This window comes from Scomber scombrus, chromosome 11 (genome assembly GCF_963691925.1).
Source record: "Scomber scombrus chromosome 11, fScoSco1.1, whole genome shotgun sequence".
Taxonomy (NCBI): domain Eukaryota; kingdom Metazoa; phylum Chordata; class Actinopteri; order Scombriformes; family Scombridae; genus Scomber; species Scomber scombrus.
Window position 1 is genome coordinate 19,183,208 of NC_084980.1, and position 27,439 is coordinate 19,210,646.

At 38.7% G+C, this 27,439-nt stretch overlaps 1 protein-coding gene across 1 annotated transcript in view; it reads left to right on the forward strand.

The window, feature by feature from the left end:
* The window catches only part of LOC133990561 (voltage-dependent R-type calcium channel subunit alpha-1E-like), a 53,470-nt gene that overhangs the window by 3,665 nt on the left and 22,366 nt on the right, over positions 1 to 27,439 (forward strand). Inside the window, exons 2-15 of the mRNA XM_062428912.1 lie at positions 1,942 to 2,211; positions 6,679 to 6,784; positions 7,315 to 7,454; positions 18,480 to 18,583; positions 19,314 to 19,472; positions 21,147 to 21,337; positions 21,422 to 21,525; positions 21,610 to 21,725; positions 23,477 to 23,530; positions 25,516 to 25,596; positions 25,772 to 25,981; positions 26,151 to 26,263; positions 26,889 to 27,001; positions 27,128 to 27,259. Of these exons, the coding sequence (XP_062284896.1) occupies positions 1,942 to 2,211; positions 6,679 to 6,784; positions 7,315 to 7,454; positions 18,480 to 18,583; positions 19,314 to 19,472; positions 21,147 to 21,337; positions 21,422 to 21,525; positions 21,610 to 21,725; positions 23,477 to 23,530; positions 25,516 to 25,596; positions 25,772 to 25,981; positions 26,151 to 26,263; positions 26,889 to 27,001; positions 27,128 to 27,259 (1,893 nt within the window). The remainder of the gene's footprint in view (positions 1 to 1,941; positions 2,212 to 6,678; positions 6,785 to 7,314; positions 7,455 to 18,479; positions 18,584 to 19,313; positions 19,473 to 21,146; positions 21,338 to 21,421; positions 21,526 to 21,609; positions 21,726 to 23,476; positions 23,531 to 25,515; positions 25,597 to 25,771; positions 25,982 to 26,150; positions 26,264 to 26,888; positions 27,002 to 27,127; positions 27,260 to 27,439) is intronic.

Sequence of the window (27,439 nt, forward strand, 5' to 3'; positions counted from 1 at the left end):
CCACATTACAAGCTAATTATCATCCTATCATCTGCTATTTTTACATTCTCCTCTCATAGGTCAGTGTAGCCTTTTGTTGCCCTCCTGCTTTGCATGAAGTGACAAACCCGCCTGCTTTATGCAGATTAGGAAGAGGAGGTAACAGAGTCATGGCTGAGTTTTCAGAGCTCAGTTAGGGACTTACTCATAGATCCTGTTAAATCTTTTTTTCTTTCCTCTTCTCCCCCAGACTTGTTTGCCAAGCATAAATTTGTCACTCCCTCTCAGCTGCTTTCACAATCCCCCCACTCAGTCTGAGCCCTCACACGCTGCCCGTCTGCACCCTGTGATACCTGTGAGGTGAATATTCGTGTCAGGATATCAAGTGGACTGATGCTGTGGGTTGATTTTAATTGCATTTATTTAACACGACAAAAAGCAGTTTTCAAACATGAAAACAAGACACGGTTGAATAATATCATGTCTGTGGGGGCTGAAGTGGTCATCTTCAGGAAACAGTGGCGAAGGGAGGAGAGCAGCAGATGGAGCGAGAGAGCCCACTCGCCTAACGAGGTCTCACTTGTGGCATGGAGTGTGAAAAAGACCCGGCTTTCTTCTCTTCTCCCTCAAAAAGGGAGCAGCCCTAAGATCTAGGCTATTTCATGCTCTATTTTTACTCCTGACTTTTGCTCCAATATTAGCACAATGGCCTAGTTTTTAAATGTTTTAATAGTACGAGTCTGTTTCCATTAATCAAAATATGACAATGCTCTCGCCTGTCAACTGGTATTTAAATGACACCCTCAGTTTACACATTGGGGGGAAATATGTCAAGTTTGGAGTGTTAAAGAAACCGGTGGCACATATGAAATAATCAATTTTACTTGCTAGTCCTATTCACACAATTGTTGCCCTTTTTTGTGCATTGCTTCTGCTTCTAGTATTACTGATAAATGTATTTTCACACCCTCTTTTTCTTCCCACATCACCCACAAACATCTTTACATAATTGGTTTGAACCACATACCCACACATCCTACTGTAGGCCCTATTTAAAAAAAATAAATAAAAATGTTTTTGTTCATCCTCAGCAAACTCCAATTGCTATGGTAACAAAATATATGTCCCTCCTCTCTTCCAGTTTTCATTCAGATGAATTTTGAAATCGCCATCATGAAATGATATTGTGGGAGGGGGCTGCCTGTGCTTATGCGCTCCTGCCTGCCTGATAATGTTACCAGCAGGTGATAAGATTGTAAGATCAAGCAAGTCTCCCGCTACATTTTGTGACCGATTGGAGAACAGTTTCCTGCAGTTTCTTTAAGTAACTGGTTGAGACGGGTTTAAACGGGCTTACTATCAATTCAGAGCTTCCTTTTTGTCAAGTTTACCGGGTCGAGGAGAAGCGTAAAGTTTGCAAGACTTCCCTCGGATCTCTCCATCTGATGAGCGCACAGTAGTTTTTGATCACGCGGCTCCTGGTTTGTTAGATCAAAACGAGCTTGGATGTTAATTGGAAACTGCAAGGTAAACTCGGTGGATCTGTGTTTCTTTTTTTTTCTTTTCTCCTCCTTCACTGCTTTGAGTTTAGAGACGCGCTCACATTAAAAGTTGTTCAGAGCTGATTGTAACGCGCTGTTAAACAGATGGAATAATAGATATGCTCAGGGTTGTTTTTTTTGCAACCTCTTCACCTGATTCGTCATTAAGTAAATGGATAATGATATTTTCCTCTAAAATATAAGCCAGTTGAATAATATAATCCTTTTTTTTCTTCTTCTTGTGGATATGGAGTGATAGAAATCGGCAACTTTTGGGGGGGGGGATTTTGGCGCTCGCGAAGCTGTCAGTGGATCGAAGGTGGATCATTTTTGTCGCTTAGCTCCACTTTGCATTTTCCTTTGCAAGAAGTCGTGTTTAGTAAAACACTCTTAAGCCGGCGGTCTCCTCATCTGTTTGTAGAATGGCTCGGTTTGGAGACGAGTCCGCTCCCAGCACTGTGGATTCCGGGGATGGGGACTTGGAGCACAGCGGGGACGGGCAGGACGCAGCGGCGGTGGCAGCGGGACTCACGGCTTCCATGAAACAAGCCAAGGCGCAGCGGGCCCGGACCATGGCTCTGTACAACCCAGTCCCCCACCGGCAGAACTGCCTCACCGTCAACAGGTCGCTCTTCATATTCGCAGAGGATAACATCATTAGGAAATGCGCACGGCGATTCATTGAGTGGCCATATCCTTTCACTAAAAACATGATTATGTCAAAGTTGCTTTAATAGTTTGTTGTAGAGAAGATGCTGTTGTCAGTTCAGCACCATGGACAGCGCCAGGAAGCATCCAAACACTGCCTATTTACTCCAAACGCCAAAAGTGCAATTTAAAGTGCAACTCCACAAGGTGTAAATGTGTTTTGCATGACTTCTCGTGATTTCCAGTATATGCAGCTGCCTCTTTGTTCAGTATATTAGCTTATTTGCATAACATCACCCATAATTTCCATCTGTTAGTTCAATCAACAGCTGGAATAACATCACTTAAGTTAACCCCCCCCCCCCCCCCCCCCCCCCATTATTCTGCTTAGTAACTTCCTAATGTTTGTTTTTTTTGCTGTAGTTTGAGGCTCCATGTGCTCCAGTGCTGGCAGAAGACAGAAAGTTGGCATGTGGTGATCATTAGAAGCAGCTCTGCTCACTGTGGGGGTGGCATGTAGGCACATAGCTGCTGCCTTAGTGCTCATTGGAATATGAACCTGGCCATGAGTAGGTGTCAGTTCAGATCCACTATGCAGGCAGCATTTATCTGCTTCCCGCTGTACCATCGGCCAACTGTTTCTCTTTCCTGAACTTCTCTAGATCTAACAAAGATGATCAGTGAAGTGTATCTTTTCCTCTCCATCACACTCATATAATGTGAACAGAAAGTGAGTGCAGGCTTTACGTATGCACAATTATAGTTACTAATTGCAGGCCAAAAATAAGAATTCATTAGCGCTACTTGTTTATTTGAGTTTATTTGTATATACCTCCATTCATTCATGTTTGGAGTGATTTCCTAAAAAGCAGTGTACATATTCAGAGGTTTTGATAGCAGTATCAGCTCAATATCATCACTCAGTTGCCATATCTACCCACTTCTCCTCCTGTCTTACACCCCCTCCTGTGCAGTGTGCCAGTCTCCCACTGTTACCTAACCACAGGCTCTGTGGGTGTGTGGGAGTGGGGCTAGTGGTCAAGACTAGCTGGCCACTGGCAGCACAATAATGTGACTGTTGGTTGGTATCACAGAGCCAGAGGTATGTGGGAGAGAGCTGGCCAGTTGTACTGTGGTGGATCGTGGGCTGTTATGAGCAGCACGTGTCAGAGTATCGACTGGGCGAGACCCACATTTCTGCACATTGTGTCCAAGTTTGGAGGCTGGGAGTTTAAAACAGATCTATATACATTCATAGCAATGGTATTTATTTATTGCAACAGTTCCCACAAGTTTAGTATTTGGTGGGACTTGGATTCTTAACACTATAGAGTTAAATAAGTTACACCTCTCTAAGGGATCATACCAATGTTACTTCAACTCTTCCTGTGTATACTAGAGCTGCAACAATTAGTCAATTAATCAATAAGTTTAAAAAAATAGGAATTTGCAACTATTTGGATTATGGATGAACAATTTGGTATTTTTTGTCTCTTGCAGTTCATTTAATATGAGATTTATCTGCTTTTTCTGTTTTATATAATTTTAAACTGTGCATCCCTGGGTTTTGGACATTACCTAGGACATAATGGACAGATTAATCAGTAATGAAAATAGTCATTACTGCTTCACATCACCACTGGCCATTTTTAAATGCTACAGAATTTGTATGGATTGTCCTTCCTGCCAGACAGCCACTAGTTTCCATTCATCTGTGTACAAAGTGCAGTTAGACTCCTAAAGGTTTAGATGTGTAATCAATCATACCTTATTAATTACTGTATTAATTATTGTCAAAGCTACAGTACAATCTACCAGACAAAGTAAATGTTAACGTGAAGACTTGTTGACTGGATTCAAATACATTTTTATAGAACAGATTACATAGATGACATTGATTCAGAGCTGAAACGTTTGATCGATTGGTTGATCAGCTAATAAACAGAAGATTAATCTGCAAAATGGACATCCTGTAGTTCCAGTTTGCCATTTGTGATGTTTTGATGTTTTTCTTTGGGTTGGTTGCAAAAACAAGTTAATTGAAGAGATCGCCTTTTGCTTTAAAATATTAGTAATTAAGACATTTCCCCTTTTCTGATACGTTGCACAGAACGAAAATAAACACTAGTTGTACCTCTACTCTGATACGGAAGTTGCTCACTTTGACATTATATTATTTCTTACACCTTATTCCACATTTCAAAAGTCAGTAAATTGATTTTTATATTGTACTGAAATAAATGGAAGTCAGTGACTGCCTGGACAAAAATACATGTGTAGACCACAACATTGCGCAATTGTGCAAATTGGTGAAATGTGGGTTATTTCTCAAAAACATGCATAATAACTGGCATGTATTGTAACAGGTAACAGGTAGTGACAGAGTGGGGGAGATTTCCTAAGTGTTTCCCACTTCAGCTATTTTCAGCTGCTTTCAGTGGCAACAATGTGGACTTGTCAATGTGAGTCAGTGTGGGTCCCACAGGCCCCCATCTCAGCACTCCTCTGTGAGTCAATGACCCCATTTCACTCAAGGCAGGAAAATTAATAACAAGGAGCAGCTGCCTCGTGGGAACTTCAAGGGACTGAAAGTCACAAGCACATACAAGTGTTAGGGCACGTCTAGTCAAGCTGGTTCTCATATGTACATAAAACCTGAGGGTCATATATACAGTAAATATGCAGATGTACACATACATATATTATTGCTGCATGAAAATCTACCAAGGTCCATATGTTGAATAAACTGTAGAAGCTTAAACTTAAAAGTTGAGCGCTGAGTAGTTGAGTTACATAGTGCATGACCACAATGTCCACAGTTTAGTAGAATCAGTTTTATGTACCCAGAGATTCAGACAATAAAAAGTTAGAAAAGTTGTTCAAACCTGAACAGCTGTTCAATTCAGCCCTGGGACAGCTGTGATCAAAGTCAACATTGTGCAAAAATGCTATTTTGAAACATTTGGAAAGACAGATTTGAGAGAGTGAGATCATTGACTTGTGACTGCTTTGCAACAAAACATTTTAATGTAAAAAATAAGTAAAAAAAAAATTAAAGGTAATTATTATCAGTTTTCATTGTTGTTTAATTAGCCTGTTATTTTTTGATTCACTAATCATCATTTGATTGATAATAGGTCAGAAATTGTAAAAGAAAAAAAAAAAAAAAAAAGAAAGAAAGAAAAAAACTTTCCCGATTTCCCAAAAACCCAAGGTGATGTCATCAAATTGTCTTTTTTGTTCCCCTACCCGAAGACAAGACAACAAGTTGTTCATATGAGACAAAGAAAAACAACTTAGTAGCTTGAATTAGGTCATGTTTGGCATTTTTGATTGAAAAATTACAATTCATGATGAATCTATAATCCAAATACTTGTCTACTTGCTTTGCTTTTACAAGTCATAATGAGCTATGCATTTTATCAGTGCTGTAAACAATAATTGTTTATATTATTGATCATTTTTTACAGTTGAGTAATTTTTAAGTCTATAAAATGTTAGAAAACAGTGCAAAATACTCAGTACTACAGTATCCAACATGATGTCTTGAAATTGCTTATTTTGTTTGACCAACAAAACCAACCAAAATATATTTACGATCATATAAAACATAAAATCCTCAAATTGAAGATGCTGGAAACACAGAATGTTTTGCATGTTTCCTTTAAAAATGACCAAAAGAATAATTTGTTTATTGAAAGATACACCATACAATCAGAAAAAGACTGTAACTGTAGTATACAATATTTTCATGTTTATACTGTGGTTGAATATCTCATTGTTTCTGCTGTAATGTGCCACAAACAAATAATATAACAAAAAATTGAACAGTTTAAGCCAAAAACGTGGCCATTTTTCATAGTAGCAATAATATGCTACTTTGAAGACATCAAACTATCATAAAAAACACTAAAACTGATGTAAATGCTCTGTGGTCTGCTGTGGTTGCAGTAGGCAATGAAATGAGTTATGTGAAGTGTTTGCTGTAGTTAGACCAGTTAGGCCAAGGTGACTTCATAGCGCTCTCTTTCCCTCCCTAACCTGCTCTTTTTCTCCTCATGAAAAGCACTTTTAAAAGCAGGTTGCCATGGATACTGCAATCTCTCTAACAGATTGCTTCCAATACCAGAGAATATGAACCATGCGATAATTCATCTGTCATTTAGTCATCCATCCATCCAGGTCCCCCCCCCTCCCCCTTTCCATAAAACCACACACACACGTACTGAATGAATTATGAAATATAGAGGTAATGTATATGTGAAAAAAATATACTTTACTATGCCTTTAGTGTAATAAATATTTAAAGTAATAGGCCTGTGACTTTCTCTAATCAAAATATTTTGGGATTTGTTTGAATAATAATGTGCAGAAATGTTAATTACTGGTAGTCTTTATTCACATAGGATGTTTTTCTATTTTTGCAGGTTATTACCTGTTTGTTTTAATGTGTCAGTTTTTTGTGCCCGTGTTGCCATAAAAGTACTGTCCTTAACTTTGCGGCCTTTACACCATTTGAGTACATGATCCTGGCCACCATCACCGCCAACTGTGTCGTACTGGCCTTGGAGCAGCACCTCCCTGGAGAAGATAAGACCCCCATGGCAAAGAGACTGGTGAGGACAAAATCTGTCTTCAGGGGTTTCTGAGCAAAGTCATTGTGAGATGAGCACGCATGCAGGGGGGTAGAAAACAAACCAGAATGACCGAGAGAAGTTGAAGAAGTTAGTTTTTTTGCGGAAAATATTTGGTAACCCCAAACAAGCACCGCTGTTTCAGTTAAGAGTGCAGAATTAGCTATTTGCATCTTTCGATCTGGTCACAGCGCCTGATCTTAATGAGGTGGTGGATAGTTTTACACAGAAATGGGTGAGGAAAGGTTTTAAGGTATAGGACACATGAAAAATGACCTCTAATTAGTATTGTGATTTTACTGGTTTCCAGTGATGATTTCGTTTAAACCGTGAAAATGTCCATATATAATCTATCATGACGTGGTTTTCTAAGCCTCTTCTGCATGCACATCTAATGATGAAATAATACAGTTTAGTTTTGTCATTATGGCCTTGTTCATAACTATAATATACTGTATCCAGTATTAGTTTATTAAACTCTGCTGACCTGTTCTTGTGCATTATTTCAACAGGAGAAGACAGAGCCGTACTTTATTGGGATCTTCTGCTTCGAGGCAGGGATCAAGCTGGTGGCTCTCGGTTTTGTTTTCCATAAAGGCTCCTACCTGAGGAACGGCTGGAACGTCATGGACTTCATAGTTGTGCTCAGTGGGTGAGTGAAACCAGCTGCTGGTCTCCTTAATGAAAATGTTTGTTTTAAATGTTTTCTGCAGATTCATGCTCACTGGTGAAATCTGCCTTCAGAAGACAAATCAATGCCAATAGTTTGCAGCTGTAAATAAATAACTTTTTTACATTTCCTTTTTTGACTGTGAGCCAATCAAATAAGAGCAAAGCAAGTGCTTCTTAGTAACATCTAAACTTCCTTCATAGCTTTCCTCCTGTTTTGCTTCTGCCTGGACACATAATAGACATTTTTCATAGCAGTTATTCCTGGAAATGCACAGGTCTAACTAATAAGATTAACGATGGCTCAGTTCCATTAAGAGTCCCAGTGAGCCATTCCAGTGAGCCGTCATTAACATTATTAATTACACCTGTGCTTTTTTGTGCTTTTCCTGCTATGACATGTGTAAATCCTGTGAAAAGGGTCTATTAGTTGAATGAGGATTACAGTGTAATTCTGTTGTTCATTTTGAGGATTTTATGAATGCAGGGTGTTTTGAGCTACCTACAGCTTTAGAGGAGAAAGATGCAGGTTTTCTGCTACTCCTACAATATTTCACACGCTGCTTTCTGAAATCCTGTCTTCAATACTTAGCTACATACAGATACATACAGCATAAGTATCACTCTGCATTGCAATATGCATTTTATATCATGAGAGATACTTCTAGGACAAATATGACAGATGGATAAATGTAGCTGAAATGATAACAGCCCCATTGTTCTTCCAGGTACTCATGTTATACTCACACTGAAATTATAATCTCACAATTGGTCAGAAGCATTTCTAAACTTCCACAAACTTTAAGGATAACATTGACTTTATTCTATTCTTTTCTTAAGGTTAAAAAATACCTACAGTATAAGAAGACAATCAAGAATGTGTTCACCCATATCCATATCATGTATCAATACTTTCTGACTTCTGAGTGAAAGCATTTAGCCCCAGACCCATTTGTTCTTACTAAAAAACATAAATCTTTTTTAAAAATGGGTAAGAAATATAGTTAAATTGATTTAAAAGCTCTGTTATTTCTTGAAGCAGCTGGGGTCTGTAGTTTTTTTTTATCAAATTTCACTCAAAGATAAGTAATCGTAATGGAGGAACATGTCACTCAGTGATCTAGGTGATGTGTTTTGATTAGCTTTTATAAAACAATGGTGGGAAGAATAATACAGAGACGATACTCACATAAATTCTTCATTTTGTTTTTATGGAATTTATTGTCAACAAGAAAAATATACATGGAATATTGCATGTGTTTTCCTTTATTATCTCACCTTGAGATTTGGATGAAAGTTGGATAAAGTAGCTTTGTAATATCCCGATGCCAAATATAACTACAATAACTTCAATAGAGGTGGTTTCTCTACGTGTGTATGTATGTGTTTTTGGAGTTTTGCCTCCAAATGCTCAGTTTCAATTTTGAATTTGGTTGAACTCCATGATGAATTACAAACTCGACTGATTGTACGAGAGCTAAAACGTTTTAAATTAAACCTCAGCAACCGATTCTGCAATTAGTGATGACAGAATTCATTTTACGTTAACCAGGCTCTGGATGGCGAACCAAAAGATTAATTTCAGACACTGATTGTCAAGCGATGTTGGTGCATTCATACATGTGACGCCGCTTCTATCAACTCTTATCAATATATTTGACATGCATGCACGAGCTGCAGTTTAAAGGCTGTAAATCCCCCCGATGCTGTACCTCAAGTCTGACAATATTACTACATGTTTAGCAATGGTGGGCCTGTTGTTTATTGTTGGTGTGTTGATTTTTCTCTGTAAGCATATACATTTATTCACGACATACAGCCACAGGAAAACATAACACATAAATGCAGGAAAATGTGTGTTTCCATGGAACAGTCAGTCTCTGCAGTCAGCTTTAGGTGGGTGGATAAGTGGATTGGCAGTTGTGTCTAAAACCTGCTTCGGTTCGCCCCCAGGACCTCTGTGAATTAAATGTGAATGCAGTGCTGGAGATGTTATGCAAAAGCATAGAAAGAATGGATAGATGGTTGAGAGAAAGAGAGAAGAAAAGAGAGGGAAAACAAGGGGGGAAAGAGAAAAGAGGATGGAGAGATAAACCCAAGAAAACACATAATGAGAGACTTTGTTCCCATAAGACTGGCTTTAGTGAATTAACTGCGCAGGAGTTAAGCATTGTTAGCACTGATGTACTGTTTATGTCTAAGTGTACAGTACTCTGCATTCAGGGAAGATTGCTGTTGGCGTGTTGACATCTCATTTCAACCTGACACCCACATCTTTCTTTTTCTCTGTATCTCTTATTTCACTGTCTTTCTGTCTCACTCTCTCTCTCTCTGCCTCTTACATAAAAGGGACATCAGCATTACGTTTACAGACCAGTTAGTGCCGGACTGAACGATGAACAGCTGTGTTGTTGACAGATTTCACTGAATTCATGAGGTCGAAGTGTTTTTAAAGAATAGTTGAACAGCTGTTACCTTAACAGCATTGCTTGCATCAGTGGGATACGTTGAGTTTTTCTCATTAGGCAACTGTCAAGTTTGCAACATATAATTTTGCTTTCAATGTCGCAATAAATGGATCGTTAGCCACAAGAAACAAAGCACGGTCGGGTACAAAGTAACAGGCTAACTTTTAAGTCGCTCATTAGCCTCGAGCTTTTGACTAGTTGTGTGTTCAAAGCGGTTTTTAAACTGGAAAACACAACTGTGCCGCAGCTGAGTCGACATGCGGAGAAGATCTAAAAATGCAACAGCAAGGACAAAAAAACCTAAAATATTAATGTAAACTGTCAGTTAGGTTTTTAATATGTAGTTTCCAAGCGTTGATTTCACAAAGAGCAGCAGTGGCTGGCTTGAATTAATATGAGTTACAATGGATACATTTTTATGGTGGAAAAAAAATGAAAACATGAACAGAGACTCAAGAACACAAACTTTGCCTGCAGCATAATCCATTTCTCATTATGTTCTAGTCATTATTTAGACAAAGTAAACCAAATACGCTGCTTGTTTGTTTTATGTCTTAAATTCTCCTGTGAAGGAAACAGCAAACTTTTATCAGCCACTTTTAAACTCTAAATGAGACTTTAAAGGTAATTAAAGGTGATTTAAATGAGCAGTTTAGGTGGAATATCACTTTAAGGCCAGTGGTACAAGTATTGCAACAGTGTGATGGATTGCTCATACTGTAGTTAGTGAGCTATGGTTTGTCAAGTCAATTTTATTTGTATAGCCTAATATCATAAATCACATATTTACCTCAGAGGGCTTTGCAGTCTGTACAGCAATCCATCATCTTTTATCCTTAGTCCCTCAATTTGGATAGGGAGGAAAAAAATCCACCCCAAAAATGGAAGAAACATTAAGAACAGCAACATAGGAGGGATCCTTCTCCCAGGATGCACGGATATGTGTGTCAGTCCTCTTCCTCTTCATATTTATTACAAAAACATATACACACATATACTGTGTGTCTTAAGTCTGTGGTGGTGGAGGATTGCATGAATTAGAGCACACATGAATCAGTTCTTCAGTGGATCAATCAATCAATCAATCAATCAATCAATCAATCAATCAATCAAATTTTATTTATATAGCACCTTTCATACAGACTAGTGTAGTTCAAAGTGCTTTACAGTTATTTGATTGACACACTGATAATAAGACAGAACAAATGGAGATCAATGCATGTTAAAAATGCTTAAAAATTTAAAAAAAATATGTGGAAATAAATAATTAAATAAATAAGTAAAATAAGAGAGAATAAGAGAAAAGGTTTATTAAAAGTTAGAGTAAAAAAGAAAAAGAAAAAAGATGAAGGTTACTGGAGAACAGTTTGAAAGGTTTTTGGTTAAGTTTATGCATTGTAGCATAAATGTGGCGTTCCTTTTGTTTCTATGGACCCGACTGTTGAAGTTAAACTCCTGTTACACAGCTGAAATCATGTCACTTACAGTATAAAATGCACAAAGTCGTCAGTGTACTCTCTGCAGCCCACAGATCATCTTGCCCAATTTCAGCCACAGCTGGATTTGGTAACTGACGACCTGGTTTCCTGCCACCTATCTGACACATTTTCTGGTAGCACATATGCTGCTGTCTCCTGTCTCTCTTACACACACACACACACACACACACACACACACACACGCGCACACACGTTCTGACTTTCTCTCTCACTCTGGTGGCACAGTACAAGTAAGTCAGACTTAAAAGAAAACACATGTGTCAGAGGCCGGCTGGGAATAAAATCGAGGCCACTGGGCCAGCGCTGGCGGCATTCATTCCATTTCATATTAATGAATTGCTAGAAGCGAATCTGCTGGGACTCTGAGCTCAATTAAAATCCTTAATCTGAGTGAAGAGTGTGTAGCAAAAAAAAACACAGCTAGAACAACCTACTCACAAACCAATTTAATTCAGTGAGAATCCTAAAATGGTCAATTATATCCCGCGGCAAACAGATTGGCACAGGTGGACTTGATGCTTTGATTAGCAGTAAAATGTCTCTCAGATGACTCGTACGTGTATGTGTGTGAATGCTTGTTACTTCATTTATAAGGCCGCAGGTACAGATTGTTGCCAGTGGACCTGTTGCCCTCATGTTGTTAGATTAGTTCTGACAAATCCAACATTAGATCATCACTGTGTGTGTGTGTGTGTGTGTGTGTGTGTGTGTGTGTGTGTGTGTGTGTGTGTGTGTGTGTGTGTGTGTGTGTGTGTGTGTGTGTGTGTGTGTGTGTGTGTGTGCCAGCTTCCAATAACATTTTGTGAAGGGTATCAGCTTTCCCTTGTTGCCCCAGTCTACTGTCCCTCTTACGGAGTGTGACACTTTGCTAAAATTGTTGCTCTTTAGACAGGATGAATAATACAACTTGGTGGGAGTTGGGAGTGATTCATTAGCCATCTGGCTCAAAGACAGACACACAAGAGTGAGACTTTTCTCACTTTTGTGTCTGTCTTAACATGGCAAAGCAGCTTTCATCTGTAGCGTTCATGTGTGTGCTCATGCATGGTCAGATTTATCTTATATGTTGCCGATGCCCAAGGTATGTTGTTATTTATCCTGAACCCAAAAAACCACTACTACTCTAACACCTAAACAAGTTTTATTCAATTTAATAAAACAAGACAAAAAAAAGTGATTAGAGCAAATGTGAAATGACAGGTTGTGTCTCTAGTCTCCCTGCTGTGTTGTACTTTTTTGGAAACAAAAGCCGTTTTTGCTGACTGACATCCAAACACACATCTCAGTCTGTTGATATCGCCATGCTAGCTGCCTGGACACACAAGTTCAGGATGAGTTATCAAGAATAACATCAAAATATTTTATAGGATGAGAAAAAAGAGGAATTTTGATATAGATATACTCAAAATAATTGTTTAACATACTGTATATTTATCAGAAACCAAGAAAACAGAAGGATTAACACACAAGTCAAGTCGACTTTATTAGTGGGACACTTTTCATACACAAAAGCAGTTCAAGGTGCAGAAAAGCAATTGATCAACATGGCAAAAAGTAACTAAAAGCTCCCTCTGAAGACCTGGATCTTTTTCTGGGCACAGTTAGACGACAACTACCAGTGGTCCTGAGTGGTCTTGTTGGACTGTAGTCAGTGAGCAGGTCAGTAATATACGGGGGAGCCAAACCATTAAGTGCTGTATTAGCTGAATTTTGAAAATGATTCTGTGCTGTAATGGGAGCAAGTGGGGGGGCTTCAGAGGTAATATGTTTCTATTTGGGATTAGATCAGAACTAGATTAAAACCTGAAAAAGGATTTTTGTGTAAACTAGATTTTGACACAGAACCCTCAAATTTGCAATTAAACTAAAGCCAACTAACCTGAGGGACTTTTTGTGCTACTTTGCCTTGTTGGTGATTCAATCTTGTGTACGTGTGTGTGTGTTTCAGTGTGTTATTCATGCAGGACACTTTGTATGTAGTCTGAACTATCTGCACTGTATATGCTACTTGATAAGTGTCAGCACCAGTCCTGCTACACATCTGTAAAACTCAAATCTTCAAGTCAAATTTCAGATGCACATTGCAGCCCAAATTGTTTCCAACCATGTCAGTGACTCAGTTCAGGAATAAGAGAGTCAAACTGCACAGCATCACGTGTATTGTGCCTGGAGTTTTTAAGGGTGGCGGTAGTGGTCTCAGCTCTAATTTTGCTCTCATAATTGAACTGAATAAACAATAGCTTCCAGTCCCTGGTGGGTTTTCTTTGGGAAAACATACACCCAGCCATTTATTCTGTGACTAATAGTGAATAAATGCCTCTTTTTTTATGTGATCCAGATTCAACAGAACAGTATTAATGTTGCCATTAGACGCATGGTTTATGTTGTTTTCCAGATTTAATACAAAGCTATTAATTTGTTGATGGGGTTGTGTTGATGTTGTGTCAGCTGCACATTACCATATGCGGAGCTGAGCTGAAATGGTAAGCAACGTGATGCTGCTGATTACTGTAGTTTTTTGGTGGTGTTCTTAGTGTAGGTGGCGGTGTGTGGGAGAGGCTGCATTATGTGCATGTAATGAATTCAGCCTCTCCAGAGCCAGTTTGGTACAATACTGTGCAACAGTGCTTCAAATAAAGAGCCAACTAGGAAGAGATTAGCCTCTCAGCATGAAGAATAACTTGAATAATTGTTAAAGGGCTGAATCTGTAGAGTGGCGTGTTTGTGTTATGTGTTTTAAGGCCTCTTTACTGTACTGGGAGCCCTGCTAGTGATGTTATCAGTATGAGATTTTACACGTCTCCGTCGGAGTTAAGTTTCACTCCTGCAAAACTGGATTTTTTTCAGGAGTGCTGACAAAATGCAGGATTAGCCAAGTAGGACGATATCATTGATATCCGTACAAAATTTTCAAACTGCTAAAAAAAGGAAAAGGTGAACATGTGTACAATAAGACAATCTTGATGAACAAAAGGAAAGAGAAAGATGGAATAAGTGTAATATTTGGGTTTTCAGCCTGCTCTGTTAGTTTGTGTCATATGGTGCAGATGATTTAAGAAGTCCAGTTGTTTCATATTGTTCAAAGAGGTCAGTAATATATTTTGGGGCTAAGACATTTTGAGGTTTATATACAAGCAGTTTTAGAAGCAAATGTAATGTCTAAAGAACAGGTGTAAGAGTTTCTACTCCAGGAACATTTCAGTAAACTAATAAAAGGCATGCATTTGTTTTTTCTAGGTCAGATTTAAACATTAGGACTGGGTTGTGTGCATGCCCATTTAAAGTTCTTAGTAACTCCTAGCTGGTTTCAAACTAGCGATTTACTAAATTGGGTTATTATTGTGTTATTTTGTTGAAATATAACTTAGAGATCTTACCAGTCTACATCATTATTACAGCATTTGAATTAATACAGTATTATTTATTTTACTCTTGAATCTAAACAGATTATATATATATATATATATATATATATATATATATAACATCAGTTTTGTCCATTAGCAACAGTTCCAGGTGGCAGTTACTATGTGTAAATATTTACTTACAACTAATTTCTATGTAGGAGTTAGATTGTGTTGTGCAAGCTGTTGTAATTTAGAGATGCTTAAATCTCCAGGCAATACTAAGTTTTAACTTCGGAGCAGCTGGTGGAAGCCAACTTTTGTTTGGTTTTTGGCATTTTATGCCTTTATTACACATTTTAATACAATTTATTATAATACCCACATGGTCGCCCCCCTTTTTGTTATATTTTTACGATGATGAAAGGCCAATCTTGTTGAATCCTGACTTGTTCTGAGCAGAGCCACAATGAGCACTAATCTTTAGCCTGTTGTGAAGTACTGAAAACTGGGAGATGCAGGTCTTCATCTGGTCAACAGAATAGAAGACTTAAGAAGCAAGTACCATGAATCTATGAATCGAGCCTTGTGGAACTCCATAGGAAGTCTTTGTGTTGTTAGACCTGAATTTCACATTAGAGACAAAAAGCTCCTAACTTGTAAATGAAATGTAAACCAATATAGAACTGGTCCTTTTAGTTGCTCATTGATTTTTTTGTCTGTCCAGATTTTGCAAATGTAAAATATCTATTCGGTATCTCAAGCTGAAAGACTCCGAAATTGTGGTCTGAATTTTGTCTCAGACAGGAAAACAATCTTTAAACAAAAGAAAATGACCCCTGTGTGTGTGTGTGTGTGTGTGTGTGTAGCGATGATTCATGAGCAACCACAAGCAGACAGAATATTTGCTTTAATTTTTAGGGAGCCTCCACTGAATTGTTGTGCTCAAAGTGCAGCCTTGAAGGAGCTGCTGCTGCTGCTGCTGCCTTTGTTCAGAGTGTTTGGTTTGAAGGCTATTTCCACAGACTCCCACTCCTCTGCTCCCGCGCCGTCTCAATGTCTCTCGCTGTGTCATTTCTTTGTCTGACGCTGGCTCACTCACTCACTGCAGGACATTTACATGCACTGTAAAACCCAATTACTACCAATAACCACACTCAGGTAATGGCAAATGTTTTGTAGCTTCATTAGTGCCTTAAAAATAAGAGAAAAGAAACAGAGAGACTTAATTGATGTTTATTGTTTGTCTTGCTGATTGCTTTAATTTAATTTGATATCCAACCACCACTAGACATGCTGCTGGTGGTGTGTAGAGACAACACCCCAACACAGGCACAGAGTCAAGATGCAGAACTTAAGAAACTAAACTGAGGTTTGTTCATGCCCTAGTAATTTGTAAGGTTGACATGTTTGTTAATCACCTACATCTTGCTCCAATTTTAACCTGAATCTGATTAAATAATAATATAATAACAATTATACATATAATAATTAATCTGAGTATTGTCATAAGCTCATTGTAATTGAATTATTAGTGTGTTTGCTAGTTTGTAAAGTCAGCAGGAGGGTTCATGCAGTTGCAACACCACCTTTGTCTTTTTGTGTGTGTTCAGGCCCATTTCCTAATTTCATGAGTCCAAATAAACCCACTTGTGCCATATAGGAAGAGTGATGAACCTTTTGGACAGCACAGACAAGAACAGAAGAGGACAGCCTTTTCCTTTTCCGCTCTGTCTGTTGAACTGCTTCATCAGTATGACTACATGATTGCTTTGTGTCTGTTACATTTTTATGTTTTTTCGTATTTTTTTTTATTGAATTACTTTGTCTGTAAAATAATTTACGTGGGTGGTCCCTTAACATGCTCTACAAATAAATTAATTTGACCTATTAGCACATTTAAAGTGTTTAAAGTTTGCCATGACAAATATTTGTGTTGATTTGGGATAACAGATAAAAGTTTTCTCCACGTAATTGGCTCATTAAAACCTTTAAAGGGAAAGGAGATGATTTCATGTGATGGGTCATTATTTAAACTCATCCAAACTCACCTGGTGATGCAGCATCTTTTCCAGATTGCACCACACACTTCAACTCGTCTCCTCAATATTGCAAAATTTGCTGAAAAACACTTCTACTTGCCCCCAGTTTCAGGAAATTAGATGTGCCGATCACTCACCTTGACTAATGCAGATAAAGCTTTTTTTGCAGTCTTGGCCTTCTACCCATGCAACACTGTCGCCCACTAAAGCCAATTTTTGTGAAAATACTCCAAAGTTACCATCTCACATTTGAAAATGTAAGTGTGAAAAGAAAATGTTCACACTTCCGTGGTGACAATCTTAACGGCTGTTCCAATCGCTCAGTCGACATTATTGATGGTTAACGTTAAGAGTTAAAGAGTTAAGAGTTAAAAGTCCTTCAACATTATGATGAGTACAGATAGCTTTGAACACTTTAATCAGTGTTTTCAGATTCAACTGCATGAGTGTGAACACCTCACTCAACGCCTCACTCACTCACTCACTCACTCACTCACTCACTCACTCACTCACTCACTCACTCACTCACTCACTCACTCACTCACTCACTCACTCGGCCTCTCTCCCTCCCACTTCTTTCAGGAAAGATTCTGCGTGGGCCCACACTTGAGTTTCTGCCATGTGCTTCCTACCCCCTGCTCTCACACACACACACACACACACACACACACACACACACACACACACACACACACACACACACACACACACACACACACACACACACACACACACACACATGTATACCCTCCCCCACACTTCCCATTTTATCAAGATTTTATCAGTTTGTATATTTGTATCGGTGTGTGTGTATGTGTGCTAGAGAGACAGAGACACACACACACACAGAGATGGAAAAATCTGTAAAATAATGATGATTTCTAGGATAATTTTCACAGCTCAATTAAAATATTACTTAGCAAATTAGCAGTTGATATTGACCCTCTCATCAGTGAAAGCATCCATGGTTACGTGTCACCAAATTAGCTCCGCTGATATCACATTGAGAAGCAAATTGTAGCTGACTTATTGCAGATTTGTTCAAATACTACTACAGATGTACACTTTTGTAAAATATGTCATAGCATTATTATTTTTTTCATTGCTACAAGAAACATTCAGATATCATTTCTGGTGAGCAATTTCCTATCAAGAGCTCCTGTTGGTGAATGCTGTTTTTCAGTGTTTGTGTGTAGGCGGAGGGACATCAATGTGTGCGTGGGCAGATGTGAGTAGAGATGCCTGCCAGGTGTATGTGGCTGTGCATTCTTTGTCTCTCACCGAACAGTACAAGTCTGCAGCTGTAATACACTAAATGGATATACTGTAGCATTCAATGGCTGTCAAATTGGTTTATTATTTGCCTTTTTCCTTTACACGCATTTGTTGCCCTTTACCTATTTTGGTGATTAAATTTGTCAGACACCATGAACAAAAAGCATTAATCTGGAGGAAGGAAAGAGAAGCTTTGTACCATATTTAGCTCCAAGCTAATGGATCTTTTTTATGTCCCTGTTGCATATTTTCTATTTTGATCCCCATGTCTTCCTTGAAGGCCATCACACATGATGACAGCTAAAGAACAGATTATATCTCTGAGTCAAGTGTATCATATACATACTCTGTCTGTCTATGTGTGTGTGCGTTTTCATCAGGATCTTGGCCACTGCTGGTGCCCACATGAACATCCCCGTAGACCTTCGGACACTGAGGGCTGTAAGAGTCTTGAGGCCGCTAAAACTCGTCTCCGGCATCCCCAGTGAGTCAGTTACTGACCTCTAATCTTGTTCTGTAAGGTCCAACAAACGGGTCTAATACTGCAAGTTACATCATCATCATGGATCGTTTTTTATATCCAAAGCTGGTTCTTTGATTATGTATGTGGTTAAAAAGTCACTTTCTCAAAAGATTCAGTCAAACACAGAAACATTCACTGTTGCTTAGACTGTAAAAGGTTGACCATCAAATATCTTCTGTGCATGAATAACGTCTTTTAGACTTGACATCTATGATTTAGCATTAATATAATGTCTCTATTAATAGAGTTTAAACCCACTGTTGTATGCACTACATTGTAAATATACTGATGTGCACCACAAATTATGTTATAAAAACTGCTTAAACATGTTTAAGAATATGTTGAAAAGCAGTTGAAATGGCAGTTTTTGTCAATCTTGACCTCTAATTACTGAATTTTCAGTTGTAGTTACAGTCAGTTTACAGTCGTAATGTGTCTGTATACAGTTTAGTTCATCTAGATGCAGTGAGAAGCCTGCATGTACTCTGAAATCTCATGTTAGCAAAAGAATACGCTTATTAATTGAGACTAAAAATACTGAGAGATAAACCCAACCTGCACTACAATACAGTAGGTTGTACAACTTAATATCTTAGAGGAGTTGTAATTCTCATTTGTAAGCATGAAAAAAATAAACCTCACTGATGTTACCTTTAAATCAGATCCTATTTTTCTTTGTGGACACCTTTAGGCCTGCAGATTGTCCTGAAGTCCATCATGAAGGCCATGATCCCGCTGCTCCAAATTGGCCTTCTCTTGTTCTTCGCCATCCTCATGTTTGCAATCATCGGCCTGGAGTTCTACAGCGGGAAGCTTCACCAAACATGCCTGCCGTCTGATGAAATCCTCGGTACGACTTGCCTGTGAAAGGGGACAAATGTGTCGATATTTGAAATGTTACTGTAAACAGCAGGTTTTGGTATCAGGCACTAAAATAATGTCTCCAATCCAACAAATTACAACAGTTATCACCTTCTTGTAGTAATTCTTGGAAGGCAGTCAGATAGCCAACAGTCTGAATGTCTGAGGATGAATTTTGGCTGACCACCTCACCATCTGGTGGCAGGGTTACCCCCTGTCCCAAGCGGCACCTGTTTCTATCACAATATGAAACGCCTTTAGAAGAATGTTGCTCTGCTGCGTTGCTTTTGTTTTATTTATGTTGAACTACAGCTGGTGTGCCAGCAGGTATATGTGTGGTTTACTCATTGTTCTCAAACAGTGTGAACATCTTTGTTTGAGAAACTGAGGCTTTCATAGATTACAGTAGCAGGGAACTCAGAGGTATTATTAGAGTTCTTGCTAGCTGATTTAGCTACAGCTTAATTAGTCAACAACTACTCTGTAATCACAAGCCACACCATAGCATTTACTGTCATCGCCCAACACTACTCGAAGATGGATCGAGACATAAAGCCTGAATTATTTCAAAGAATTCAGAGCATGAACAATATATCCACCAATCCCTTAAAAGGTAGAGTCAGTGATTCTGGAGAAAGATCAGTCAGTGTAGATACTGCTAATACAGTGGGATATTTTTGTGATTTGAACAGCTGCTTTCTCAGATTACGCTTAACTAAATGCAAATGAAATAGACTTAGAGTGTAAAAGGGTCTCTGTGAGACTGTCTTGGATTCGGTGTGGATTAATACTTTTAATAAAATGGAAGTGTATCTGTTCCATGAGATGAACGAACGCTTCTAAAAACGCTTTTTATGTGAATTGGCCACAGCCTCTCTCTCAGGTTCGCCAGCCCCTCCCCGACCTTCAGATAAGAGACTGTCATGTCCTCGCACAGACAGCTGCTCCGATTACTTCCCCCTGTCCTGTGCACAAGCATTAACGCCCCATGCTGATTGGCTGGAATAGTGTCGTGTGGCTTGATCCAAGCCACTTTGTTTTTCGGCTGATTAGCTTAGTTTAAAATAGACAGGAAAACGTTATATCTCACTTGTTTCAACACGTTATACCTTTCAAACATTGTTTGTTTGAAAGGTATAATGTGTTAATAAGTAAGCTTTTCAGGTACTAGCAGGTAGATGTTGTCACCTTTTTACAGAGCAGGGCTAGCAGTTTCTGCCTACTTCCAGTCTTTATGCTAAGCTAAACTAACCAGCTGCTGGCTCTGGGTTAATATTAAACAGACTCCTCTTCTCTCCTCATCTAATTCTCAAAAAGAAATTGAATAAGCGGATTTCCCTAAATGACAAACTATTCCTTTAACTTGAAACTCCTGCAGTGTCAGAGGGTAGAGTTGATATTCGGTAATACCAGATGGTTGGCAAAAACGGGACATGATTGTGGTGTGAGGCATAGATGTATACCACATGCATCATGACAGCATGTGGTGTAGATTCTGTGTATGGAGAATCAGAGCGGTCAAACACGATATAATATTTGACTAATCAATAGTTTTCACTGGGAGGATCAGTTGCAATGAGCTGGTGATGAATCTGTAACCTAATGCCCAGACTAATACAGGAATTTCTATTAATCTGGACATTACGTATATCTTTTCACATAGACAATGAGACTGTTGACTCATCCGAGTTGGCGTTCGCATGTGGAGTGAGGAAATGTCCGGAGAGGTACGACTGCAATGACACCTGGATCGGACCCAATGATGGCATCACCCAGTTCGACAACATCCTGTTTGCTGTTCTCACCGTCTTCCAGTGCATCACCATGGAGGGATGGACGGCCGTTCTCTATAATGTAAGTTCAGGGTGAAGTCTTTAAATTAACCCCAAAAACATCATGTTGATTGATGTTGTTCATGTGTAATATCTTGAATTTCAGACTAATGACGCTTTGGGCACCACATGGAACTGGATGTACTTCATTCCTCTCATTATTATTGGTTCGTTCTTTGTGCTGAACCTGGTGTTGGGTGTCCTGTCTGGGTGAGTATGACTCTTGTGTGTGTAATGTTGGTGTGTGTGTCTGTATTATGGATGATATGAGCATTTTTATGCTTCCCTCCTCAGAGAATTTGCCAAGGAGAGGGAGAGGGTGGAGAACAGGCGGGCCTTCATGAAGTTGCGCCGCCAGCAGCAGGTGGAGAGAGAACTGAACGGCTACCGAGCCTGGATAGACAGGGCAGGTACTGGGCAGCTGACAATTTTACACGCATTTATGACTTAGCTGCATGGAGGTATACAGCTACATACAGTAAAGGATTACAGTGAGCAGGCAGGATTTTGTCTTGCTCTGGGATATTTTGATCACAGCTGTTCCTGGAGTAAAAATGACTGGTACGACTGTCCTGTCACTTAAACTAACTCTAAATTCAACTTTCTAGCAGTGCTGTCAGCCCTGTAGTACTTTATTCCATATGGATTCACACTTTTTTTCTTTTAATAGAGTTTTAAAGATTGTCATAACCATATGTTCAAAAGCCTTCAGACATATACATGCATAAAAAGCGCTTGTGGATGAGCTGTGGATGAGTGTGACCGTCTTTTATATAAATTCTTTCCCACCTTTACACTTAATAAATGTATAATCAGTTTCAAAGTAAGACAACATAGAAAGCATAACACTGACAGTGACGCAATGACTGTGTGAATCAGTACAAAGCAAGAAAAGAAATAGTTTGACTTGGCAAACACTTATTCGCCTTTTTGTCGAGATTTAGATAAGAAGATCGACACCACTTTCACGTCCATACCGTGGATATGAAACTACAGCCAGGAGTTAGTCTCTATGTTGGTTTAAGATAAAGTCCAGAAAATAACCCGCTGTAAATCCACAAACTGTCATTTTTACACCTTGGTTTCTATACAGGTTAATGTGTTAATGAGTGAGCTTTAGAAGTGCTGCTAGATATTTTTTGGAACTTTGGACGGAGTCAGGCTAGCTGTTTCCAGTCTTCATACTATAAGTTACACTAGCTGTCCTCTAGCCACAGATATAGGGTAGTATCGATCTTTTCATCTAACCTTCAACAAAAAATCAAACACCTGTATTTACCAAATGTTGAAAAGTTCACTGTGACAATATTAAGATGTTTAGATTTCAATTTTCAATTTTAATGTATTTAATTTGAAAGGGCCACTGTACATCAATCAACATCAAACAGATGTAAATGTACCTAAGTTAATTAGTCCCTTTGCCTAATGTTGTTAGGCATCCTAAAATGATTAAATGTCTACAATATGTACAGTAATTAAGAACAAACTACATTGTGATAAAAAGCATACAACAGTTAACACAGTAATTACATCTGATACATGATTAGAGTCAGGTTTTAGATGCTACATGATCTGATAGATTAATGTACACGTGAAACAGTTTATCTTTTTTCCGGCTGGTTTTCAAAAGCGATCGCTCTGACTACAGACTCTTTCAGAGTTTTTGGACCTACAGTAGCTCTGTCGAGTTGCACACAAAGTGCTGTAATGGCAATCTACATTGCTCATCTCCCACGCAAGTAGAGGGTGAGAAAAAGGTGATACTGACTCACTGACTTAAATTTGTGTGCATGTATATAGGCGCACGCGTGTTGTGTGTGTGTTTTTGTGTTGACATGCGTGTGTATGTGAGAGAGCCGCTATGCATATTGGCGTGTGCGTATATGTGGGAGAGTGTGGGAAGAGAGAGAGAGAGAGAGAGAGAGAGAAAAGGGAAAGAGAGAGATACTGAGAGAATATAAGAGAGAATAAGAGCTTTCTCTGATGAAGGTCATACAGGCCTCTGAAAGTAGCATTTACATCAGATTGCCCTCAGTTCCCATAAATGTTTGAAGACATCTGACAGAATACAACTCTAAGATGTACATTTCTATATCTAATGATTTATCTTAGATGAAAACAGATACATCCGTGTATAATCTCCAGTTTTATTTTATTACAGAGGAGGTCATGCTTGCAGAGGAGAATAAAAGTTCGGGGAGATCACCATTAGATGGTAAGTTCACACACTCCAGATAACTCATAACATCTACAGCTGCTAACACCTGTGACTGTAATTAATGAAGTTCAGGAACAAAGACCACACCTTGTACACATCCTATTTCTTTTCATCCCTCAACCCTCCCCACCTTATTTTTATCGTTTCCTCCAGACCTTCATTTCACTTCTCCTACACCTACACCATCCCAGCTCTCCTCCTTTTATATTATCTATTAAATAATTTCAAATCCACACTTTCGTTGGTGCCGTCTCTGTTAGTGAATTAAAGGCGACAGAAAACACTCCTCTGTCTGATTAGATTAACAGGTGTCTATAAAAACTGCATATTTGGACATGTCAAATATGCTTCCAGTAGCAGTTATAACCACGTCTCTAAATCATTGTGTAAGCAGGAAACCATAGCAACAATCCCAGTGTGTTATGCTACATTTAATATTACAGCAACTCTCATCGGTGAAACTAACTTGACTGTGGGCTAAACTGACCACAAAAAGACTTGGATGCTAATTTCAATGCAGATGCTGTTTTTTTTTTTCTCTTTGATGAGCTGCCATGGACTAAATGTGCTTATATATTTTAGTGTCTTGGTATAAAAATACTGGATGATAATTAAATAATACAATTTATATACTGAGGGTTTAACATAAGTGATTGACTGACACCCCCACATGTAGTCCAGCTGAATTTATATTGCATGTGTTTTCTGCTACAGCACATATATCTGCTCTGTGCGTCACTTGTCATCCTTAAATCATGAACCAAAAGGGAAAATTTTATATATTTTTGGTTTGATGATGGTGCTCCTTTGTTTTGGATTCATTTGTTGGGATACTGTTAGTTCTCTGCACAGATGGAGATCTGTCTATGTTTCCATACAGCCAATCAAATTGCTTACTTTGAAACCATATTTGCATAAAGCAGCAATGACTAACAACCAGACAGCAGCCTCAGACTCTAAACAACAACCCAGATTAGCTTTTTTGCTAAAGTCTCCTTCTTTTCTAACTTATAAATATGAACACACATCTCATCCTGCACCTTAGCTCGGTGAACGAGCGACCAAAACAAACAATGGGGAAAAATGTTCCTTACTCTTCAAAATCGCTGCGAACAGCACACTGTCTGCTCATGACTCATACAGTATACAGCTCAAGAAGTTTATTTACTTTTGTCTCTCGTTCCCTGCTGGAGCTCAGCCTGCCAGTTGCTGTCAATCAAACACAGACACCAACACGCTCCTCCAGACGGCAGAGAGGAAAATGAGTATTTATGATATTTCCCCAAAGACCTTTTTTTCTTCCTTGATATGATGATAAAAAACTATTGATAGCAATGACTTTTATTTTTGACTGCAAATAGAAATGCTAAAATTTGATTTCAGTTGGACTTCAAGTGATCCAGAGAAAACCTGAAGAAACCAGATCTTTATCTGGAAAAACTTGCCATGAACCATTTATTTTCTTTCTCTGCCATTTTTAGCAACAATAGATGTGAAATTTCACACATAAACACAATACCTAAAATTATTTACAGTAGATGAGTATATATATATATATATTATACTATATATGGTAATGTTTTACTTTTGGTTTAGTGTATTATATGTGTTACAAGAAACTGTCCTGTATTATTATTGAGTTTTCAATGTCTGATATACAGAAGGTCTTGAAATCCCATATGAGATGAGGCTAAAATGTTGGCATGCCATAAAAACAAAAACTAACTAACTCACTATGAGCAGCCATGTCCATTATTAATGTTTATTATTAATTATTAATGTTAGTTTATTCACATTGTGTGCATGTTTTCCCATTCAGTGATCCAATGCAATGATTAATGTAATGGGAAATTAACAACAAAACAAAATAGTTTTGGTATACATCAGCAGGAATTATGTAGTCATTTGTGGTTCTTTTGCAATTTTTTTTAATTCAGACACTGAGAAACTTGGTAAACTTGAGTTTCTGTGTAACATTTTAGTGCTAAAGAGAGCCAGTAAGAAGACTGGCGCACGGAGAGGAGCGCCGGGAGATGACAAGTATACGGACATGTCGACTGCCAGTGAGTGAAAAACGTATTTTCGAGAAGGCTTATTCCTCCTTTCTTAACAATATCTCCTTTTCTGAGCAGTTAAGTATATTTTATCTACGTTTTTACCAGCTCTTAAACCTCCTGCCTTGTTGCGCTTGAACTTGTTTTTCTTTTTCTCTCCTCTGATTATCTCTCATTCTTTCAGGCATGTCACGATCGAGGATGAACTTCCGCAGCGGCCGTCGTGGACCTGCTGCGTACCTGCGGCGTAAAGAGCGCATGTTACGCATCTCCATCCGCCGCATGGTGAAGACAGACACTTTTTATTTGATGGTGCTCAGCCTGGTTGCTCTCAACACCATCTGTGTGGCCATCGTCCACCACAACCAGCCCGACTGGCTGACCATCTTCCTCTGTAGGTTTCACTTTGTTCTGTTATTTTATTTATTTATTTATTATTTTATTACTACCAGAAGAGTAATCCAGGTCATGTCTGATAAATGCTTTATTTTTAGCAGATAGTTGCCACATCCTATTTTGATTTAATTGCTTTTTTTTTTTTTATTTTATTTTCTCATCTCCAGACTATGCAGAGTTTGTTTTCCTGGGGCTGTTTTTGGCTGAGATGTTTTTGAAAATTTATGGTCTGGGTTTCCGGCTCTACTTCCATTCATCTTTCAACTGCTTCGACTGTGGGGTGAGATCATTCATCTCTTATACTGCCTCTGTACTACACTAGAAAAGCAAAAACAGACTCAACATTATTTTGTTTTATATCAGCAATGAAAATGTTGAATATCTTGTGCAAAATTAGGGAATTTGGGTAATCTTAATTACTTGATAATGGTGGTTTAACTTCTTGTTACACATGATTTTTTTCCTGTTGCATATACATGTATACTTTTTGATATTAAGGGAAATTAAGAGAAAAACAAAAAGGGGAGGAGGTAGCAATTGAAAGCATGCCCACATTAACAGGGATTTGTCAAATTTTTGAAAATAGGGCAGAAAAGGTTGCCAGATCTTAAAAAACCTTTCTTTGCCATATGCTTTAGCTGTTTTATAGGCTGGTTAGCTGTGATCTTTAAGTCCTCCAGGACCACACTATACTGTAAGACTGTCAAAGGGTTAAGGTCAATAACTGTGCCACATACCTGTCATTACATGTGCAATATGGTGGTGGGTGACTCAATCAAACCCAAATCTCTCCTCTCTGGCATTTCTCATCTGCTCCTGACTTTTTCTTTTTTCTTTTTTTTGCTGCTGGTCAGATGGAGCCATTAAGTCTTTTATTTTCATTATGTGTGTGATGTGTTTTGCAGGTTATTGTTGGCAGCATTTTTGAGGTGGTTTGGGGTTTCTTCAGGCCCGGCATGTCTTTTGGCATCAGTGTACTGAGGGCGCTGAGACTACTGAGAATTTTCAAGATCACCAAGTAAGTGGGGCAACAACTGTTCACATGAAAAGCACAACATATCAGCTGAACTACACTTGGGTTGTAGAGTAGTAGTATTTTTATAGATCTCTGTTGAAAAAGACATGTGTTATTTCTTCCTGTCAGATACTGGGCCTCTCTCAGGAACCTGGTTGTGTCCCTCATGAGCTCCATGAAGTCCATCATCAGCCTGCTTTTTCTCCTCTTCCTCTTTATCGTGGTGTTCGCTCTGCTGGGGATGCAGCTTTTTGGAGGAAGGTAAGAGACGTCAAAACTGACATCTTCACATCTCAATCATCAATGACAAATCTGTGTTCTGTTTTTGTTCTGTGGTGCTGATTTCTGCTGTGTGTTTAACCTACATATCAGATTGTTAAAACAATATCTACAACCTGCGATTTGAACAGCGGTTTCTTCAATGGCGTCTTTGATGGAGAG